General features: G+C 39.6%; 1 protein-coding gene across 2 annotated transcripts in view; it reads right to left on the bottom strand.

The window, feature by feature from the left end:
• LOC117827428 (zinc finger protein GLIS1) overlaps positions 1 to 18,563 on the bottom strand; it is a 56,135-nt gene that overhangs the window by 4,438 nt on the left and 33,134 nt on the right. For both annotated transcript variants that reach the window (XM_034704040.1, XM_034704039.1), the window contains 4 exons: positions 17,296 to 17,457; positions 12,853 to 12,966; positions 9,976 to 10,102; positions 7,520 to 7,676 (listed from right to left, as the gene is read on the bottom strand). In XM_034704040.1, the coding sequence (XP_034559931.1) occupies positions 7,520 to 7,676; positions 9,976 to 10,102; positions 12,853 to 12,966; positions 17,296 to 17,457 (560 nt within the window). The remainder of the gene's footprint in view (positions 1 to 7,519; positions 7,677 to 9,975; positions 10,103 to 12,852; positions 12,967 to 17,295; positions 17,458 to 18,563) is intronic.

The raw sequence follows: 18,563 nt of genomic DNA, 5'->3' as shown, positions 1-18,563 counted from the left end.
GGCAACCTCTGGTCTAAAAATATGAGTCCAATGCGGAAGTGCTAAAAACTGCAGTTCATCAAGGATCCGCTTGAGGCTGGCTCTGGAAATACCGGAAACCACATACACACCAATTCAAAAAAGCCGATCTTTACAGCAGAAATAAACATGTTTACAGCCTGGTACAAAAGACGAGTGTTGTCTGGATAGATCATTTCTTGATTGGCACACACTGTAGGGGGGTTGAATTTTTTACTAACGCGGCAGTTTCGAAGATATTGAGATTACGAGACTTCCAATGGGAGGCACAGCTGACTTGACTGCCAGGTGGGAACACTGCAGCTGTTGGCGAGGAGGCTCAAATCCTGCCTCTTTACGTCATACTCGCTCGACAGAAGTTATATGGGTCCCGCCGACGATTGGCCTTAAAACAGCGCTTCAGAAACAGATGAGTGACGTCACAGATACTACGTCCATATTTCATACAGTCTATGGTCTTAACGTTAGCATTAGCTTGGCTAATTACTTACTTTTAAGTACTACTTTTATTTAGCCTGGCACAACATTAAGGCAAGCTGTATTTCATACATTACATTGTTGCTTGACTTCTGAAGATGAAGCACATTTTGAAACTACACTGTGTAGTATTTCCTGACAGTATCAGAGCTAATAGGCTAACGTTAGCAGCTATGTCTCATCTGCTTTTGATGAAAAGGATTGATAAATGGAGCTAATAAATGCTTTAAACAACAATTACAACCTCTATCTGAAACATACCTGGAAGTTGTTAAGAAATCTTGAAGGATAAAGTCTTATTCTTTCCTTTTTTTGTCGGATTTTGTAAGCTTAGCAGCGAAACATTTTAATTCTAGAAGGAAAACAGATCCTAAAATGTCCATTTCTATACTCGGGAGAATTACCTCTAAGGGTGCTCCACTTCTGGCCTTGGGTGAGGAGATTTAGCTTCAGTCTAATGGCAAAATGTCATATATGTGAAACTTTTTTGGTACAGTTTTAAAAACAATCAGCTGGAGAATGAATAGAACAATCTTAAAAATTGAACTACCTTTTTTTCCTTAGCTTGCTACTATTGTATTTCCATCAGTCACAATTAATCGTTGGGAGCAGAAAATAAGAAGCTTGTGAAGCTGTGTGAAAACAAGGCCCATTGCTTTGTGAATAAGATTTTCTATGAATGGTTTTTGTGTCTTTTTTTCCTTCAGTGACAGGACAGCTGAGGAGAGACAGGAAGTATTAGAGAAGAAGAGAGCGAATGAGACATGCATCAAAGAGTGGAGCCTGGAAGTGGAACCATGAGTGATGCGTCAAGGACTACAGCCTCTGTCTATTGGAGCGCCTGCTCTACCTACAGAGCTAAACTGGGCCCAAGATGAGGTTCAAGTGTGTATAAGGTAATACTGCTTCCTTATTTGGGAATCTTGTGTTTAACATACAATACATGGGAACAAAAAGACGCTATCGCTTTCTAAATCCAACACTCAGAGAGGGTAAAAAAAGAAGACTTTCAGAAAGTGTAACACTTTAAAGCAATGCCAATTCGGCTTCTGATCACTCAAAGCGCTTTTACATTACATGTCATGTTGACCTATCGACACCACATTCACACACTCATGGCAGAGCCTGTTATGTAAAGCGCCCACCAGTATTAAGTAATCCCACTCACACACCACTGGCACCGCCAGGGACAGTTTTGGGGTTAAATATCTTGCAGAGGGACAGCATGACCTGAGAACGAACCCCCAATCTTCTAATTGAGAGATGATTGACTCTCCCACTGAGCCACAGCCGCCCCGAGCTTACAGCATCCGGTAAACCGAAGAGCTCTCCCATCCAAGAACTAACCAGCCCGACCCTGCTTGGCTTCTGAGATCGGGCGTGTTTGTGGTGGTATGACCAAAATCTAATTCTAAAACTGACAGATTTAGTAGATTCACTTCTTGAGTAAGAAAAACTCCTGTATGACTGACACAACCTTGCTGCATTTCTTTGAATAATGCCTTTTTTATGCTTTTAAGTTTGCTTGAATTTCCCTCCAGCTGAACTGTTTCTGATTTCTGTCACATTGAGATAACTTTCTCTGCAACCTTATCAACCTCACCACAGACTTCTGAGCAGCACTGCCGAGCCAAAAACTCTGATGGTAAAACAGAGCTGGTGTTGTAACCAGATTATTAGCAATGTAAGAGTTCTCCAGAGGATCATACAACTTAAAAACAACACCGTTAAAGTTATATGCACACACCAACCTCTCTGTTAAACTATCATTTTCCAACCAACTCTCCTTTTACAGTAACATTTGTAACTTTGTTTATAGATGATGACTTTTAGAGGAAAATGAAGAGCTCTGTACAGTAAGTAATGAAGCAAGGTGTCACTGAAGTATTTTGTGGTTGTTCATGCTGATAACCGCTATCTGACATTGTGGCAGCTGTGTTTTCACACACAAACTACTTAAACTCGTGCACAAACAGTAGAGTTTATGCATGGAAGTGTTTCTGTCTCATGGGGGTAATGTAGGCGGGCTTTATGTGGAGCTGTATCCATCGTTACGCCTAAAGAATGTGCTGACTGTGCACAAACACACTGACTCAATGTGGAAACGAATGAGTCAGTGGAGCCAAGTCGACAAGAAGAAAGAGAGGCAGCTGAATATCTCTCTGAGGAGATACGCAGCTGAAACTCCCCCAATATGGTATTTAACCCCCCTCGTCCTCCTTCAAAGCGCTCGCTCTCAGCATTTCATGTGCCCTGAGAACTCTCCTGGATGATGTACCGTAGCATATTGGTCCCCAGAGAGCCAAATGGCCTTGGTTTCTGCTGGACGGATTTTACTGAGCTTCATAAACAAGCCAGACCTTGTCACAGATACTGATGGCTGCCGGCCCGAGCGTCTTCTATATTTGCATCTGACAGCTATAAAAAAGGGAAATGTTTGGAGATTTCTTTACATATCTACCATTTATCTTCCCTCGGTCTCTTTATTACCCATTTCCCACGTCAAATGCTATTATATTTAATTTAACAGTCTCTGTTTTCAGTGGAGAAATACAATAAAAGCCAAAATTAATCAAAAGCACTTTTTTGAAACTTAAACTGATATAAGTTGCAGATGGCTGTGGCTTCCCAAGGTAATAAAAACCAGGCTTTGTATAAGATTATGTAAACATAGTAAGCTTTGATATAGTGCGACTGTTGAAATGAATGTGCCGCAATGACTGCGAGCCCTAAGAATTCAACAGTTCTCTGGATTCCCCCTCGTTGGCCCCAGAACCATCAGAGCTGACCTTAACTATAAACAACTGCGTCTGGTCCCCGGCTTACATTCTTGCAACAACATAGCTGAGATGTCTGAGCCGCGCAGGGTCGATCTGTCGTTTTGTGGCCGCTGTGCCCAAACTTCTCTGATGCATGAGCTTAACAGAGAGCCCGCGCCTGAGGGAGCGGCTGTCAGCACCACCTCAGGAAACTGGTCCTCTGATCATATTTTAGCAGCTAAACGCCTCCATCGCTCACTACTTTTTCTCCTACTTTATACTAACTAACCACAGCCAGCTGCCCTCCTCATATCTGGAATGAGAAGAATCCTGCATGCAGAATTTAAGCTCTCAGATTTATGTGCACGTTATACAGCGTGCAACTTTGCTTTAAATCCATGGCTGCTTTCTAACAGCAGTGCACTCATACTGGATCAGAGGAGGGGATGAGTGGCTTTACAAAAGGTGCCAGCTTGTGCTCACTAAACTGATCTGCTTTTGGCAGAGGAAAGACGCTGGAGATGTTCCATGATGTGGACCACAGAGGATCATATTGAATGTATGTAACACATATGTAGATTTAATGTGATCTAAGAGCTACCAATCAGCTACTTGAGGTAACTAAAGTACACTCATTACATGTAAGAGATACAGTAAATACAAAAATGTGAAGCCACGTCAAACATTTGAGTTAAACTGGCTCTTTGGATCCAATGTCACTCGGAGCTTCTGAAAAGTAAACTTTATTTCTTCTCTTTCCTTCAAATTGAATAAAAACATTTCTGTGTGAGAGCCATCGCGGGTTCTGAGAGACAGGCCGCTCCAAAAGCCAATCCATCTTCCCAACACTCCTCTACCGCAAAATACACAAACACTGCACATCACAAATACCCGCTGATGGACAGGCCTGAGCGCGGGCCTCTGAATCCCTCAAGTATTAAATAATTAAAAGACGTTGAAATGGCTCGTCTCAGCCAGAGTAAACACGCGCCTGGCCATGAGGTCAGAGCTCGATGCCTGCTCTGCTGTGAAGCAAAGATCATTTACTTTCACGTGTTTAATGTCTCGCTAAGTCATTTGGGGGAAAAAACAAGTGCTCGTCTGGTATTGGCTTTGGCAGGCCGTCGTGTTCTGCGGGCTCCAGTGGGATTCTGTGACATCCTCAGTCGCTGTAAAGGGACGTCAATGGACGGATTGTGCAGCTTCATGAAAGCTCTGGCTGCAAAAACGCTGAGGAGATGGAGGCTCGGAGAATCTGCATTTAGACACAGACAACCAAACTTGGACATCAATTAAAGGGCTTATTATTTATTATTTTAGTTACATCCAAGTTGAATTAGGGCTTTTAAAGTTATCTTAAACATTTTCAAAAGGTATCTGCCACAAAGATTTATTTTGTTTTCACTTTTCAGGGTTTTTTTCTGTTTGAAGTCTGCATACAACAGACTCAATCAGGGTTATTATAAAGTAAGTTTTTCACGTATGGGACTTTTTCTCATTTTAGATTTGCACATAATGATAAATGCAGGTGAAATAAAAACAGAAACAAGTGCAGGAAAAGGCTGGTGTTATTTATAAATCAATACATTTACATCTAAAATAACTGATCAGTGTTGAACTCAAAAAAGGATGCTCTGCAAGTATACGGCAGGGAATCTGCAAATGTTAACAGAATGAAGTATAGAGAATATGTGTAATGTATTGAGGCAATATTACAGAAAAATGTGCATTATAAAATGCATCAAGTCAGACTGATAATGCAATGTGTCCAGACCAGGGACAAGCTGAGAAAATGCTTCTGAGACAAGATTAGACCACAGTTCATGGCACTGCAGTTTGTATCTCCATGACTTCAATGCCTTCATTTTTAAAACGTTCTAAACAAAACATCTGAAACCTTGAAGCACATGTCAAAATAATGCACAAGAGTACTTATCACAAAAGGTGCACATGGAAAATGTGATATTTGCAGCTTTTAGAATATCAATTCCTTTAAATCAACATCAGAGTGTTTAAAACCTTGACGTGAAGGTCTCTTGTTTAAAATCTGGGGGAAATCCCAAATTTTTAAATAAATCATTGGGTGGCTGTGTTAAATACTTGCAACAGTAATTGACTCTCAGTAGCAATAGATCACACACAACCTGATCACACACATCATATCAAATCAGTCCACAGAAATGAATTCCGGTCAGTTTCCTCTCTGCCTGTTGACACTGTGGCAAAAACTTTCGTGTCTGTCTCAGGCCGGTCGAGAGTGAGGAAATAACCAGAGAGCAGTGAGTGAGAGCAGCTGGAGGAGCAGCTGGACCCCAAACATCTCTGATAGGAAAAAGTGGAGCAACATCCTATCCTGTGATAATTGCATCAGTGTTCAAAGCTGTGATACTTGCCTCATATGTTTAAAGGTCTGTCAACATCAAAGCTCTGATGTAAAGGAGAGCTGAATGAGGACAGAAATGTCAACATAAATATTCCTGCAGAAGACCAGTTCACCACATCTTCAGTTGAATCTGAATCATATCAAATAAGAAGGCGAATGTTTAACCTTAACTATGGAATGGAATGTTGCAGGGACTACTTTTTCAAAGTTGTAAATAAATCAATTCTAATCAAATTAAAATCAACATTTTGTGTAAACATGTTTGTACCTTTATTTAGTAGCTGACTAATATGTAATGAATGGGTGGTTATGCAAATCAGAGACCCTTTAGGGTGAGATAAGCCCCCTTAGTTTTGCTTCTGGCAAGCAAAAAACAAAACTTACAACAGAAAATGTTTAGCTGATTATCCAGGCCTGTTTCAGCACTTTACCCATTAAGTTGTTGAACTGAATAACGATATAAATATGTTACAACATACTTTTTTAATTTAACAAAAAAAAAGTTCTGAGCACAAAGTGAACTTACTGGAAGTTATCTTTGCTGCATAAACGCCATCAAATTAGGCTGAAAGTTTGAAAAATCAAGTGAAATCTGGTTTTCCAGTCACAGGACCCTGACTGTAGATAAACCTTCAAACTTAAGCTTATAAGTTTGAGGCCGAACTGATCTTAACTCCTCTACTGACTCTTCTGCCAAGCTCCAAAGCCCATTTGAAAATAACTCATGGAAATGCTGGAAAAGGCCTTGTGAAAGTATGTGCATTATACACAATGTGAAGATTCTATATCATGTATTAAACCACAAGTATGTCTTTTTGGCCTTATCGTCTCTCTTTACTGGACAGACCGCCTTTGTTGTTTCTGTTGTGCCAGTAAAAGTTCGATTACAAGCAGTTCTTCAGTGACCAATGATTTGGGAAAATATTGTCCAGAGCTTGCAGGCCTGCAGGCTGTCAGCTGTATCTTTTTAGTCTCACTTCTACTTTTATACTGGGCTAGACAACATTTGTCTCAGTTTACAGTACACATAAGTTCTGTGGCCTCCAAGTCACCAATCAGTGCAACCACAGAGCCAAAACTCCATCACTGGTGATAATGTCTCTGGTCTACTCCAGCGCACATCTTTCTCTCTTTTTATATGCACGTGCTTTCCAGGCAAGAGGGGCAACATAAAAGGTTAAAAATACTAAATTCGTTAACAGACCAAATCAAGATGAAAGATTTTTGAGGGAACGATGTAAACAACGCATCACTTAAAGAACAGTTTACACATGCCTAGAGACGTGGAAAACTGTGGTTAATTTTTGCTATTTTTATCTTTCGTAGAAAATTGCTACATAGGAGAACTGCCAAATGCAGACCAATTCTCATTCAGGTCCATTGTATTGGGTTGGCAGCAAAAGCTTGAGCAGCAGATAACGCAGGACCTGCCAAACACCACAGTGGTAAGTGGGAAAATATGTTTTTATATTTGGATGAACTGACCATTACGGTTTGCCTGTGGGCACATTGTTGAGTAAAATACCCTGATTTCCAAGTAAAAAAGCAAACTCATTTTTAAATTTATTGTTGAACAGCTGTATCTCATGAGTACAAGAGTAGTTTTTATTCACTGTGACTTCACTCTATAAAGCGAGAGCAGTTCCCTGAAAATGGGAAAATAAACAACTGTAGTAACTGCTGTGATGCCCGTGAACAGGGCACTTAACAACTCAAACCAGCGTGTTTGAATTGTTTCAAAAAGTGAATGTGTAGGGTTGCTCAAGAAGCACATGTGTTAACAGTCATGTTCCCCAGCATGAATAAATGAAAAGGCTAATTGACTTTTTGGATGCAACTCATTTGACTTTACTTATCTACTTGTATTACATCTCACACTCACCCCTCTCTCACGCTCCCCGGGCTCGTCAGTGGAGATATTGGACTGTTGGAGTCGAAGTTTCCCTCCAGGCCAGGATATCTGGAACAGTTGTCTGACGGTGGAGGAAGAAACTCTGAATTCCCCCTGTTGTGGACGGTGCTGTTGTTTGAGTACACACCTGAAAGAGAGAGAAACAGATTAATAGAAGTATGACCTTATTGAAAATATACTGGTTTTGACAGAGCCGGCCCTAACCCACTTGGTGCCCTGGGCAAGATTTTAACTAGTGCCCCTTGTATTATAACAAACTCCAACAATCACATCACATATACACATACAGACAACTGACATACAGCTTTATGTTTTACAGGTTTCCTTTGTTTTAAAATAAAAATGACCTCTAAAAGAACATTAATAAAATGGTAATAACACTGATATTCAGCAGGAAAATAATTTTACAATTTCAAAATGCATTAAGTAACAGTAGTAGAATTTATTCAGTCACTATATTACAAAATAATTTTCACAGGGCAGACACTTTATGTATTAAGTGATGACTGAAAAGGCCGAAGCAAAATGCTTATTTAAGCCTCGCCTACATTTTCTATCTAATTAAGCTAACAGCTTCCAAAATTTAAGGAAAACAACAACAAAACAAAAACAGGTAAATCACTTACAGACTTCTAAAACTGCTTTGCATACCATTATTTTTTAAAACCAAAAGTTAATCACAAGCTTTTAAATGTATACTGGCATCATTCCGCAATTTAATCCAAAATTAAATTAGATAAAACAATATTGTTTATCCTATTATCTTCAAATTTTCTTCTTCACTCATTTAGCAGCGCCCCCTATGGATGGCCAGTACCCCTAGCATTTGCCTATACTGCCTATGCCATGGGCTGGCCCTGGGTTTTGAGAATCTCCCTTCACATGTAGGCTTGAAAATGTGCTCCCTTGTAGAATTTTGTGCAGCTGAAGCTGACCAAGTTTAAAACAGGGACAAAGGTTTGAGAAATTAAAGAACCAAAAAAGTCCATAGAAACTTCCAGAACAGCAAATAAAATCTCCTACCTAATCAAAAGTCTTCATTCTGCCTACATCTCCATACCTGGCCATGCCATTACCTCAACAATATCAGGAAAAGATATAAGACAAACCCAGGGGGGCTGTTGTTACAAGCATTGTTAGAATATGTTCACGTGTTCATTCTCTGCTGATAAACTAATATTTTCACCATTTCAAATTGCAATTTAGCTCAAAATATGGCTAAAAACAAAACTATAGTTTGTGGCTGCTACATTTAGCTATCTTAGTTGTTAGCTAACTAAGTTAGCATGCTAGGGCTTCTCCACTTCTCAAAATCCTGCGTTCTGAAGAGCTACAGCTTGTTGTAGCAAAGTCATTATTACAAGTTCTGTGAAGATTTCTGTTACTAAAATTAAGCTAGTTCACAAATAATTTTGGCAAAACAGTTAATAAAGCATTGTTGATCTGTAGATAAGCGGCTAACAGTGCTAGCAGGACACAGAAGCTACAGCTAAGCTTTGTATACTGTATTCAGGTGAAAATAGAGAGAGCATAGGCTACTGAGCGTACACATTGTCAAAGAAGAGGTGCATCATATTGTAATTTAGGAAATATTATGATACCTTTTTGAAAAATAATTCAGTTTATAATGAAACAGTTCAAAAACAAGCTAACTCGCTGTTCAGGCCTGCAGGAGGTTGAGTGGGCGATATGCAAAGCTGTCCTAAAAATACTACTTGCAATCAGCAGTGCTTTCAACGCATTGCTTTGACTCTGCGCTCAGGGGTAGCTGATGATGATAGCATGTGTCACCTAAGTGCAACATACATAAAGAAATGTACAAACACAAGTTTATATACTTAGCAGGTGGGAATTTGTCTTCAGGCTAAAATGTTTAGCCATTTCTGATAAGGAGAAAGTCCTCCTGGGATATTTTCAAAATTAAACACTGACATACTTGTTTCACCCTGAATAAACATAGTGTAGTGTGCTGTTTGAGGTTTTTCCCTCAAAGTCTTCTGGGTAAAACTGCTAGTAGTCTGAAGTAATAGACGTGGACAGCTCTCCTGGACACTCTCCTCTCTCTTTTGCCAACTGAGCCTCAGTGTACCTGACAGCTTCTTGATCTGGGTTCAGCCATTGAAAGGGAAAGAAAAAGAGCTTGGCAGGAAAACCAGTTTGGAGAAGTTGAAGGACGAAGGGGGGAAGGGGCCAACATGCCCGCAGTCAGTGCCCGGTAATTGGACAAGGTAAACACTGGCATGATGAGCTATCATCAGAGGAATGAGAAGGGAGGGAGAGGAAAAGGAGCAAATGAGGCCATGGGAGCAAATGAAAGAGACAGTTTAACAGCCCAGGTGTTTGAACAATTTTCTTTGTTTCAGTCGCTTCAAGAGGTGTTGAAGGCAGAGTCACATTGCTTTTGCTACCGTGTCATCTGTGTGTACCTGAGAAGTCATCCAGACTCGGTAAAGGTGAGCTGCTTCCTTGGTGGGAAGAGGCAGAGCTGTGGAGATGCTGCCTCGCCAGGCAATCACTCAAAAGGTCTGATTCCAGCAAAGTGTGCACCTGAACCTGTCAAACACAAATGACAGATGTGGTACATTTGGTGGTACAAGTGGTGCCATGCATTCACATTGGTGGTCATGTGCAGATGCTTACCCGCATGTAGGGATGAGAGTAATTACATTAAATCTTCAGCTTAGTTGCCTTACAATTGTGTTTTTGCTGTTGGGCAATACAACTCCCATGGAGCTAAATTGTGAAAGGATTCACTTGTCTTTTGAGGACATACAGTAGATCAATTGAAAGCAGTGAGTTTTCTGCAGGCAGTTTTCTACTGTTAATTTTTTTAAGAGAAATGAAGCTTGAACCAGATGCCTGGTTCTCGTTTCATGTTGCGATCCAGCTTCTCAAAGTATAAAATCCAGAAATCTTGTTAGGCAATTTTTATTCCAAAATGTTCTAACAATGTTAAGGCAAGACAATTTACTTTATTATCCAACATTAAAAGAGTTTCCCCAAAGACTTTCCAAAACAGTTTATGGACAGCTCCAGGACCCTGAAGAATCTTGTGAAGGACACCCAGGAACCACAAAATACGTATGAATAATCAGAGAACAATGTTTCCCCAAACCAGTGTTTATGAAGATACAAACTTCAATCGCTGTGACACATCAGCCAGAAGACACGTATAACCGTGAGGAGTTTATGATGTGCATGTTTGATATTTCAAAGTCCCTCTCAGCCCCACAGGGTTCAGTGCAGCGCAGGGCGTGTTAGCCATGTCACAACTTACAAGCACACGTGGTTCTGCTTAAACCAAACAAGCCATGGGAATACACACAAAGCCCCAGTGTCACTCATGGTCCATAGAAAACAAACAAGGCCCAGATAACAGTGAACAATGGGCTCCCTATTCTGACTTCCAGCGAGTGTGTGTAATACCGTGTTTAGTTGTATTTCATCCTACTGAATCATAAACATACTCACTCTCTCCTCCTGCTATTATTCATCTCTTTCTCTCAGAAAACAAGGCTTCTCCACGCAGAAACAGGGCGCTGAACAGAAACAAGCCTTTAAGACGCTGGTATCTGTGGAAAGGCTACAACTATTTTGCCCTTAATATTGATCTATGAAGAAAGGAATCTCTCTGTATGAAGCGAACATGTGTGTATGACCTTAGAGTATCTGTCATTAACTGAACAACTGCATCCGAAGACCAAAGATAGTGCAGTGTTGAATTTGGTGACCCATATATTCATATTTTCCCCTCAGATTCTGTCGTTTCTGGCAAGACTACTGTATCTATTGTGATTCTGCCATTTCAAATATTGTCCAAACCATATTTTCTGCTAGTCCTCCTTCAAATTTTGAGTAATTGTCACCAAATTTGATTACGACAACTTGGTAAAAGAAAAGGGGGTTCAGTTTATTGATTTTTCATGCAGTTTTATGAAATCTGGCCTCAAATTTTTGCCCATATCTTCTTGACATTTGGATCCACTGCAAACGAATTAGCTGGATATGTCTAAATATGATGTTTGGCTATAAAAAATGGTGCCATATAGGAGGCTGTTGCAACTTAATTCCATTTATAAGAGAATAAATGTCCACCTATGTTTGTCTCTGACTCTTCTTGGCATATCCCAAGAGCCGTTCTTCTGATCCATCTTACTCTTGGAGGTTTTAGTCTTGAGGACATATAGGGCAGCATTAGCTCAGTCTGTAGGGACTTGCCTTGGAAAGGAGGGTCGCTGGCTCAAGGCCCAGTACAGACCAGAGTACGGAGGTTGGACTGGTTGCTGGAAAAAATGCCAGTTCACCTCCTGGACACTGCCGAGGTACCCTTGAGCAATTCACCAAACTCCCAACGTCCCCGTCACTCTGAAATCTCTCCATCAGTGCATGTTCATCGGGTCCTGTTTGTGCATGTGTGTATTTCTTCCTGTGTGTGTAGCAGGATTAACAACAGAGTGAAAGGGTTGAGCTTCCCTTTGGGGATTAATAAAGTGTATCACTCAAAGGAGTGGAGACTTGATCTGATGAGTGGTTCTTGAAAATGCTGAGAGCAACCACACAGCATTTTCTCCAACTCTGAGAGCAGCACGTTCAAGGGCCAAGCAGTTGGCTCGATCTGAACGAACACTGCACTACTTGAACTTAATTCTAACAGGAGGTACAAACCCCACGCAATCAGGATCACTGCCTTTCTGATTTCTTCTCTAATAAACTTTAAAATAAAACTGAAGGAACTCTGGCAAACCTCGTCTGAAAAATCTGAAGTTTGTTCTTTCAGCACATCTTTGTCTCACTTTCAGTGCTGTTATCCTGACCTTTTCTGAAGTAAAACTTATTGAGTACCAAAAATATCAGAGTTAAGAAATTCAAACTAAAGTTGATCACCTATTAAACAAAAACACATTTTCATAAGCAAACATAAGTTGTGTGTAAGACGAGATTCTTGTCGTAGCAGAAAGCCTTGAAACTTGTAACAGTATTTCTACCATCGTAAAAGATTAGTATCAGCTTTTAACTAGATTTAACCACTGGATGAAAATTTGGAGTGAAAAATGTAACGGATATAATTTCCATCCAAAATCCACTTTACAACAGAATGTTTCATTCTCTGTCCAAAAGAGCTTAATAAAAATGACCCCAGAGAAGTCAGAGTAATAATGATTGCTAACAAAGAAAATCCAGTTTCAGAGACACAGGAAGGTTTTATTTAAGATGTTTGTTTGTAATACTGAAGATTAGAGGAGTAATCATACTCTGCTCTCAGCTAAATTCCAAACAAGTAAAAACATCATTGCTGTATTTACCTTCACCTCTCTCTCCTGAAGGCCTTTGGCTGAATGAGCTTTGACGTGTTTCCGTAACGAGCTGGGGTCAGTGTAGCGTTTGGTGCATCCTGGGATCTGACAGGCGTACGGTTTCTGTGAATGAAAGAACAAGCAACAAGAAGGGGTGAGAATCAAGATTTTGTTACTTTTAAAAAACATGAATTCTCCTCATTAGGACTTGCGCTGTTAGGGCCTGTGTCCACTAGCAGTGTTTTTTGCTTGGAAGCACCATTGATCTCAACTTAAGAGCCTTTTTTTACCAGCGCTTAATGTAAGGAAAGCACTTTTGCTTCTCTCATTAGCCATCATTAAGTCTGTTTTAAAAAGCTCTGTATTTTTTTTTCATCACTTTTAACCACTCAAATTTTATAAAGAAAACGTGAAAACAATCAACGAAAATTGTGCCGTCGCATTAGCAACAGCGTTAGACCTGGAAATTTTACCCTTGAAAAAAGTGTGGTTAGTTTCTCCTCCATATGGATCTTTGCCATTGTTGACAAAGTTGATGCCAGATGCCCTGCCCCTTCCTGATTTGATTTGTTGGTAGTAGATAAGTGAAACTGACAATGGCTGTGTTCCAAGTTGGACTACTTTCTACATTTTATACCCTTGTGACATTGAGTGCTGAAAATGTTGAACTGTAATGGTTCCATATAGAAAATAGGCGCTACCAGTGCAAGTAATACGGTTAGTGGACACAGGCCCTTGTTGAGGTCAGTTATGTGTAATTTAGCAAAAACAGGGTTTGGATCACAGTTCAATCTGATGCTATAAACATTATTAATCTATATACAATGGTTGCAATGACAAGAATACAAATGTTTTCATTTAAATAAAACTATATATCTAAAGTTGTTTATAAACACTTAAACCAGTAAATCAATACTTCGAGAAAGTATTACATCTTTGTTGCACATTTGACCTTTCTCAGAAACTGTGCATTTACAGCTGTATTTAACTGAAGCTTTGTTTAATCTGCTATCAAGTAAGATTTGTAATAACTAATGACACCCTTAAATGTAGAGCTTATCCATTCATCAACAGATTTCTTTCTATTTTTACAAAAGTGTTTGCGTCGTCAAATTAGAACAGACTTAACCCTCTGTTATAATCTCTATTCTTAGACACTTCAGGAAGACTTACACGAGTGAGTCAAATATTCATACTTTACTTTATGGTTTATACACTTCCACTGGGTATAACGTCAAACCCAAAATATGTGTTTACAATAACAGCAAAAGTTTAGTTGAGTCCACAACATTTACATGCGTGATGCTGTGCACAGTAGTGCTGTGTATCACACACACAAACATTTAGGATAACTGCAGTTTACTTAACATGACATCTGCAATAACAGAGAAAGGAAGCACATGTACATTATGTCAACATTTTACGTAATGAGCTCCTAAGCTGAAAGTGAAGTATATTTACCTTTCGTCTGCAGGCTTAAAGAGAGGAAGAGAGAGAGGAGAGGTAAGAGGAACAGCTCAGTGTACAGATATACTTAGGAAGGAAAGTCAGGGGTATGCATGCTGTGGAATAAAAGGTTAAGTTTGCATAACAAGAAGGTACTTTTTATTGTGTTTTTGTTTGTTTATGTTAGATCCAAAACTGATGTTGAAATGATTCACAGAAAAAAATGTATTTCAAAATGTCTAATTTGTGGTAACTATCGTAGATCTGACATCAGATCATGTAACCTCCCACAGGATCTCACCGTAAAAGCAAGAACAGTTGTGCAATATCTTCCTCTTATGAAATATTCCCTACGAGGTGAGTTGCTCTAAAGGGGGACAAGTCTGAATGAAATGTTGAACTCCTCTGTCCCTGTATGCTTACAGAAATATCAGAGTGATTGCATGCACAGCAGTCAATGTCAGCTGCTAGAAATTAAGACATGAATTAATGATTAATGACACGTCAGTCGGCAGCTGTGTGTGCATGTCAGAATTATACAAATATTGAAAGTCATAAATCGGCAGGGCTTAAACAAAGCCTTCCTGTTTAATGTTGCAACTCAAGATGTTACGACTGAAAAGCTTCTACTCACAAACGTGACAAAGCCCCCGGAGTAAGAGCATAAAATTCAATGTGCCACTTTGTTTTGATATGATTTCAGCAATGATTGGTAGATTTTTCTCAACATTTTCTTAACTATCTTTAAAAAAAATCTCACACCTTGAACAAACATGTACTGCAGGGGTTTATTTGAAGTAGCAGTTTTAAACGTATTAAAAAACTCCAAAACAGCCCACATTTGAAATGTCTGTTCACTACAAACTCTGGTTTTAATATCCCTGCACAAGAATTACTTCATTTAGGAAACAAATCCTTTCTAACCAGGTATTATTCATAACATCAGTAACACAATACAAGTTCTTTAGTCAAGCTTAAACACCCTGAGTTGACAGCAGTCGTTTCCTGCGGGGTGGTAATATTATATTCAGTAATTATTTACATTCACCCCTCCACCGGGCCTCTGTGATGGCGCCAAAAGTGTCTGATTCTTGATTTGTGACGCAACTGCAAAGCTGCTATTAGCCTGCGTGAAACCACAAAAAGGAGAAAATAACTCTCTCCTCTCGTTGTAATAACACTGAAGTGCAACTTTTAGCTCCATCTCACCCGTGTAATAAGAGATCTGATTTTCTGGATTAGTGCTAAGTCCTCCTGCTTGTCAGCAGGAGTAAAAATAACTGTGGTTGTGTAGAATAAATCCACAGCAGGTATGTAGTTTCGCAAACCTGCAGAAAGCTCAGACTGTATATCAGAGAGAGGGCGAGAGATCGGAGCAGTGGCACTTTATATTAAAGTGATTTTATGCGTGTTCAGTGAACCCCATATTCCTACTGACTGCCAAGAAAATCAATCATATTACATGAAAATCTGTGCATTCAAGGTCTGCAGGAGAGTGAGGTTATGAAATATTTCCAGATTCATCTATGAGCTTGACTGGTCGCTGTTTTTCATGAGCTTACATAAATGTTCTCTATTACTTCATGCAGAAATCAACATGATTAGAAAAGGTATTCATATCTTTTAACATTGTACTCCTATAATGTTGTCAGACTCACTATAAACAGTTTTAAAAAGTATAAAACCAATGAAACAGATCCAGTGGTATTGTATTCCTGATCTCTCTCCTTATAAAAACCTGATTACCCACAATGGAAGTGGACCGCCAACCACTGTGCTGGAGATTCAGGAGTGTTATGTGAGTTTCGGCCAATGTAGCCTTGAGCCGCTATGGTCCCAAACATAGATGAGGAATGTACGTAAGATCACTTCTGTCTTTCACAACACCCCCAGCTAACAAAGGCTGACTCGAGTGACAGCTCTCTTTTCACATACGCTCGCGAAGACCTATGAACAGACTCTTACATGTGAAATAATTGTTCCCCTTGAAGAAAAGCAGAAATCCCACTATGTAAAGGACTTCATAGTAAGTTACGTTCTTCTTCTTAAATCGAGTATTAGCCTGAGGGTTGACATGATATGTTTATATATTTTTTAAAAGTCCATCGTAGAACATTTGCTTGGTGTCGATTGTCCTTTAAAACAGGTTCATGTGTAAATGAATGTGGACAAAAGTTATAGTCTCCACTTTGTCCTAATATAAGAGTTTGTTTTAAGATAATATGGGGCTTCAGTAATTTAGATCAGGGGTTCCCAAACTTTTCAGCCCTGACCCCCAAAATATTGGTGGCTAAGACTTGCATCCCCCACTGTCCCTCAAAGTGATTTAATGTGGCTTCATTTAGCTCATTCATTTGTGGCTGTGTTTCCTCAAAACTCATTACATTTTCTATTTTCATGGTTTTATTTCAAGTTTAGCTACTATTTTTAAATCTGATGGGTAAAATGTACTATGTTTAGATAACTTAAAAAAAAAAACATTCTGGAAGACATCTCACAAACCCCCATTTGTGTCTGGCAACCCCCCGGGGGGTCGAGACCCACACTTTGGGAACCCCTGATTTAGATGAAAGACATCAAGTTCCATCATTTTATGGTAGAAAATTGTTTTGTTTTATCTCTGTCCAAAAAAAGGCATTTTCTGGCTGGCAGTATATGTTGCTCTAAAACCTGTATATATTGTTCAGCATTAATGGTACCAGCATTTGGGAATACAGGAAAAACTGTGTTCATAGACAGTGTTTTTTCTCAATGTGATTTTGAGTCCATGTAGTGAGTTCCACCATATAGTCAGGTCTGTTTGTAATGCTGATGGTCCGAGAGATCACAGCTATCCAGCATTGTTTTGTTTTTTATTCAGTGTGCTTTTGGAATAAACCATTTTGTCAAACTCCTCGCCTTGCATTGAAAATTGCTTCCAAAGCTAGGGGATAGATGTGAATATAATGTTTAATAATACAGGTGTAGTGTGGATGGCTGTGTGTCAATGGGTAAGGTCGCACTGACCGTGTCCAGATGTGTGCGTTGGTGTTTGGCTCGGTCACTGGAGTTGCTGAAGGCTTTCAGGCAGCCGGGATGCTGGCAGATGTATGGTTTTTCTCCTGTGTGGCTCCTCAGGTGGATCTTCAGGTTCTCCAGACGTGAGAAGGCCTTTGAGCAGCCCTCAAACTGTGAGAGAATAAATACAGTCTTAGTTAAACACCACAGTCCACAATTTAAAGTGTGATAAATATACATGAAGGTGTATCCATCACTGATAGTACCTGCGGGAATCATCATGTAACTCTGCAGTTACTAAAAGCTGTTCGGAGCGTTTTAGGGCTTTTCAGCTCATTGTTTTGTTTTTCTGTGCCACCGTTTTTTTCTTTTGGTTCATTGGTGAACACAGTGGAGCATTTAGCAGCTTAAGAAGCAGATGTTTCAGATTCTTAAGCAGATGGTAGAGATCATAACAGGGTTAAAAGTGAGTACTACTCAAAATGAATAAACATGTTGTTCTGTAACTCCTGGAGAGTAAATAAACAACTTGCTGCTTACACGCTCACCATATCAACTTAAACGGTGATGATATGTCAGTGTAGTGTTCACAGCTTGTTTCTGCTGTCCCAAAGTGACCCTTAAAATGGATCTCTAAAGGAAACACTGACATGTGGACAAGAAAATTACAATTATTACAATTTTTTTTTTTTTTTTGCTTTGCTTGCTTTTTCCTAGCTTGGTATGCTGGGTAGTTAAAACAGTCAGTGCTAACTCAACAGGCATGCTAATCAGCATATACCTGCACATAATGTAATAGAAAGGAATGTAAGCTTGGTTGCTTGTTAAAGTGGGGTAGCATGGGTGGATTAGTGACAGTGTTTTGCAGCATGCTGTTGATAATAGCAACCTGCTAGCTAGCTTAAAGTGGCGGTTGTTGATAGTAGCTAACATGCTGATTGGTGTTGGTCTTGGTGAGGGATCCATCTAAATATAAAGCTAATTATAACCACATTTTCAGAAACTGTTTAAGCATATACATTTCCATCTGTAAGTGGATCAAGATAAGCAGCAGATGGTGTTAATATGTTCACCGACAGGTTTTTTTTAACTGGTGGCACCCTTTAGAAAACCAACAAAGCTTAGCATTTCCAGCGCTCAGTGTCGTAAGTCCAAAATTGCTGCACTCACAGCGCTCTCAGCTGAAACTTCAAGAACACCACCACACTTGTCAGGGCCACTTTTCCACCACTGACCAATCAAAATTCAAAAGGTCTGTGACTTCCAATATCAATTTT

Source organism: Notolabrus celidotus, chromosome 15 (genome assembly GCF_009762535.1).
Source record: "Notolabrus celidotus isolate fNotCel1 chromosome 15, fNotCel1.pri, whole genome shotgun sequence".
NCBI lineage: Eukaryota > Metazoa > Chordata > Actinopteri > Labriformes > Labridae > Notolabrus > Notolabrus celidotus.
Note: the sequence above shows the minus strand (reverse complement) of the source record. Positions and strands in the feature narration are given on the sequence as shown.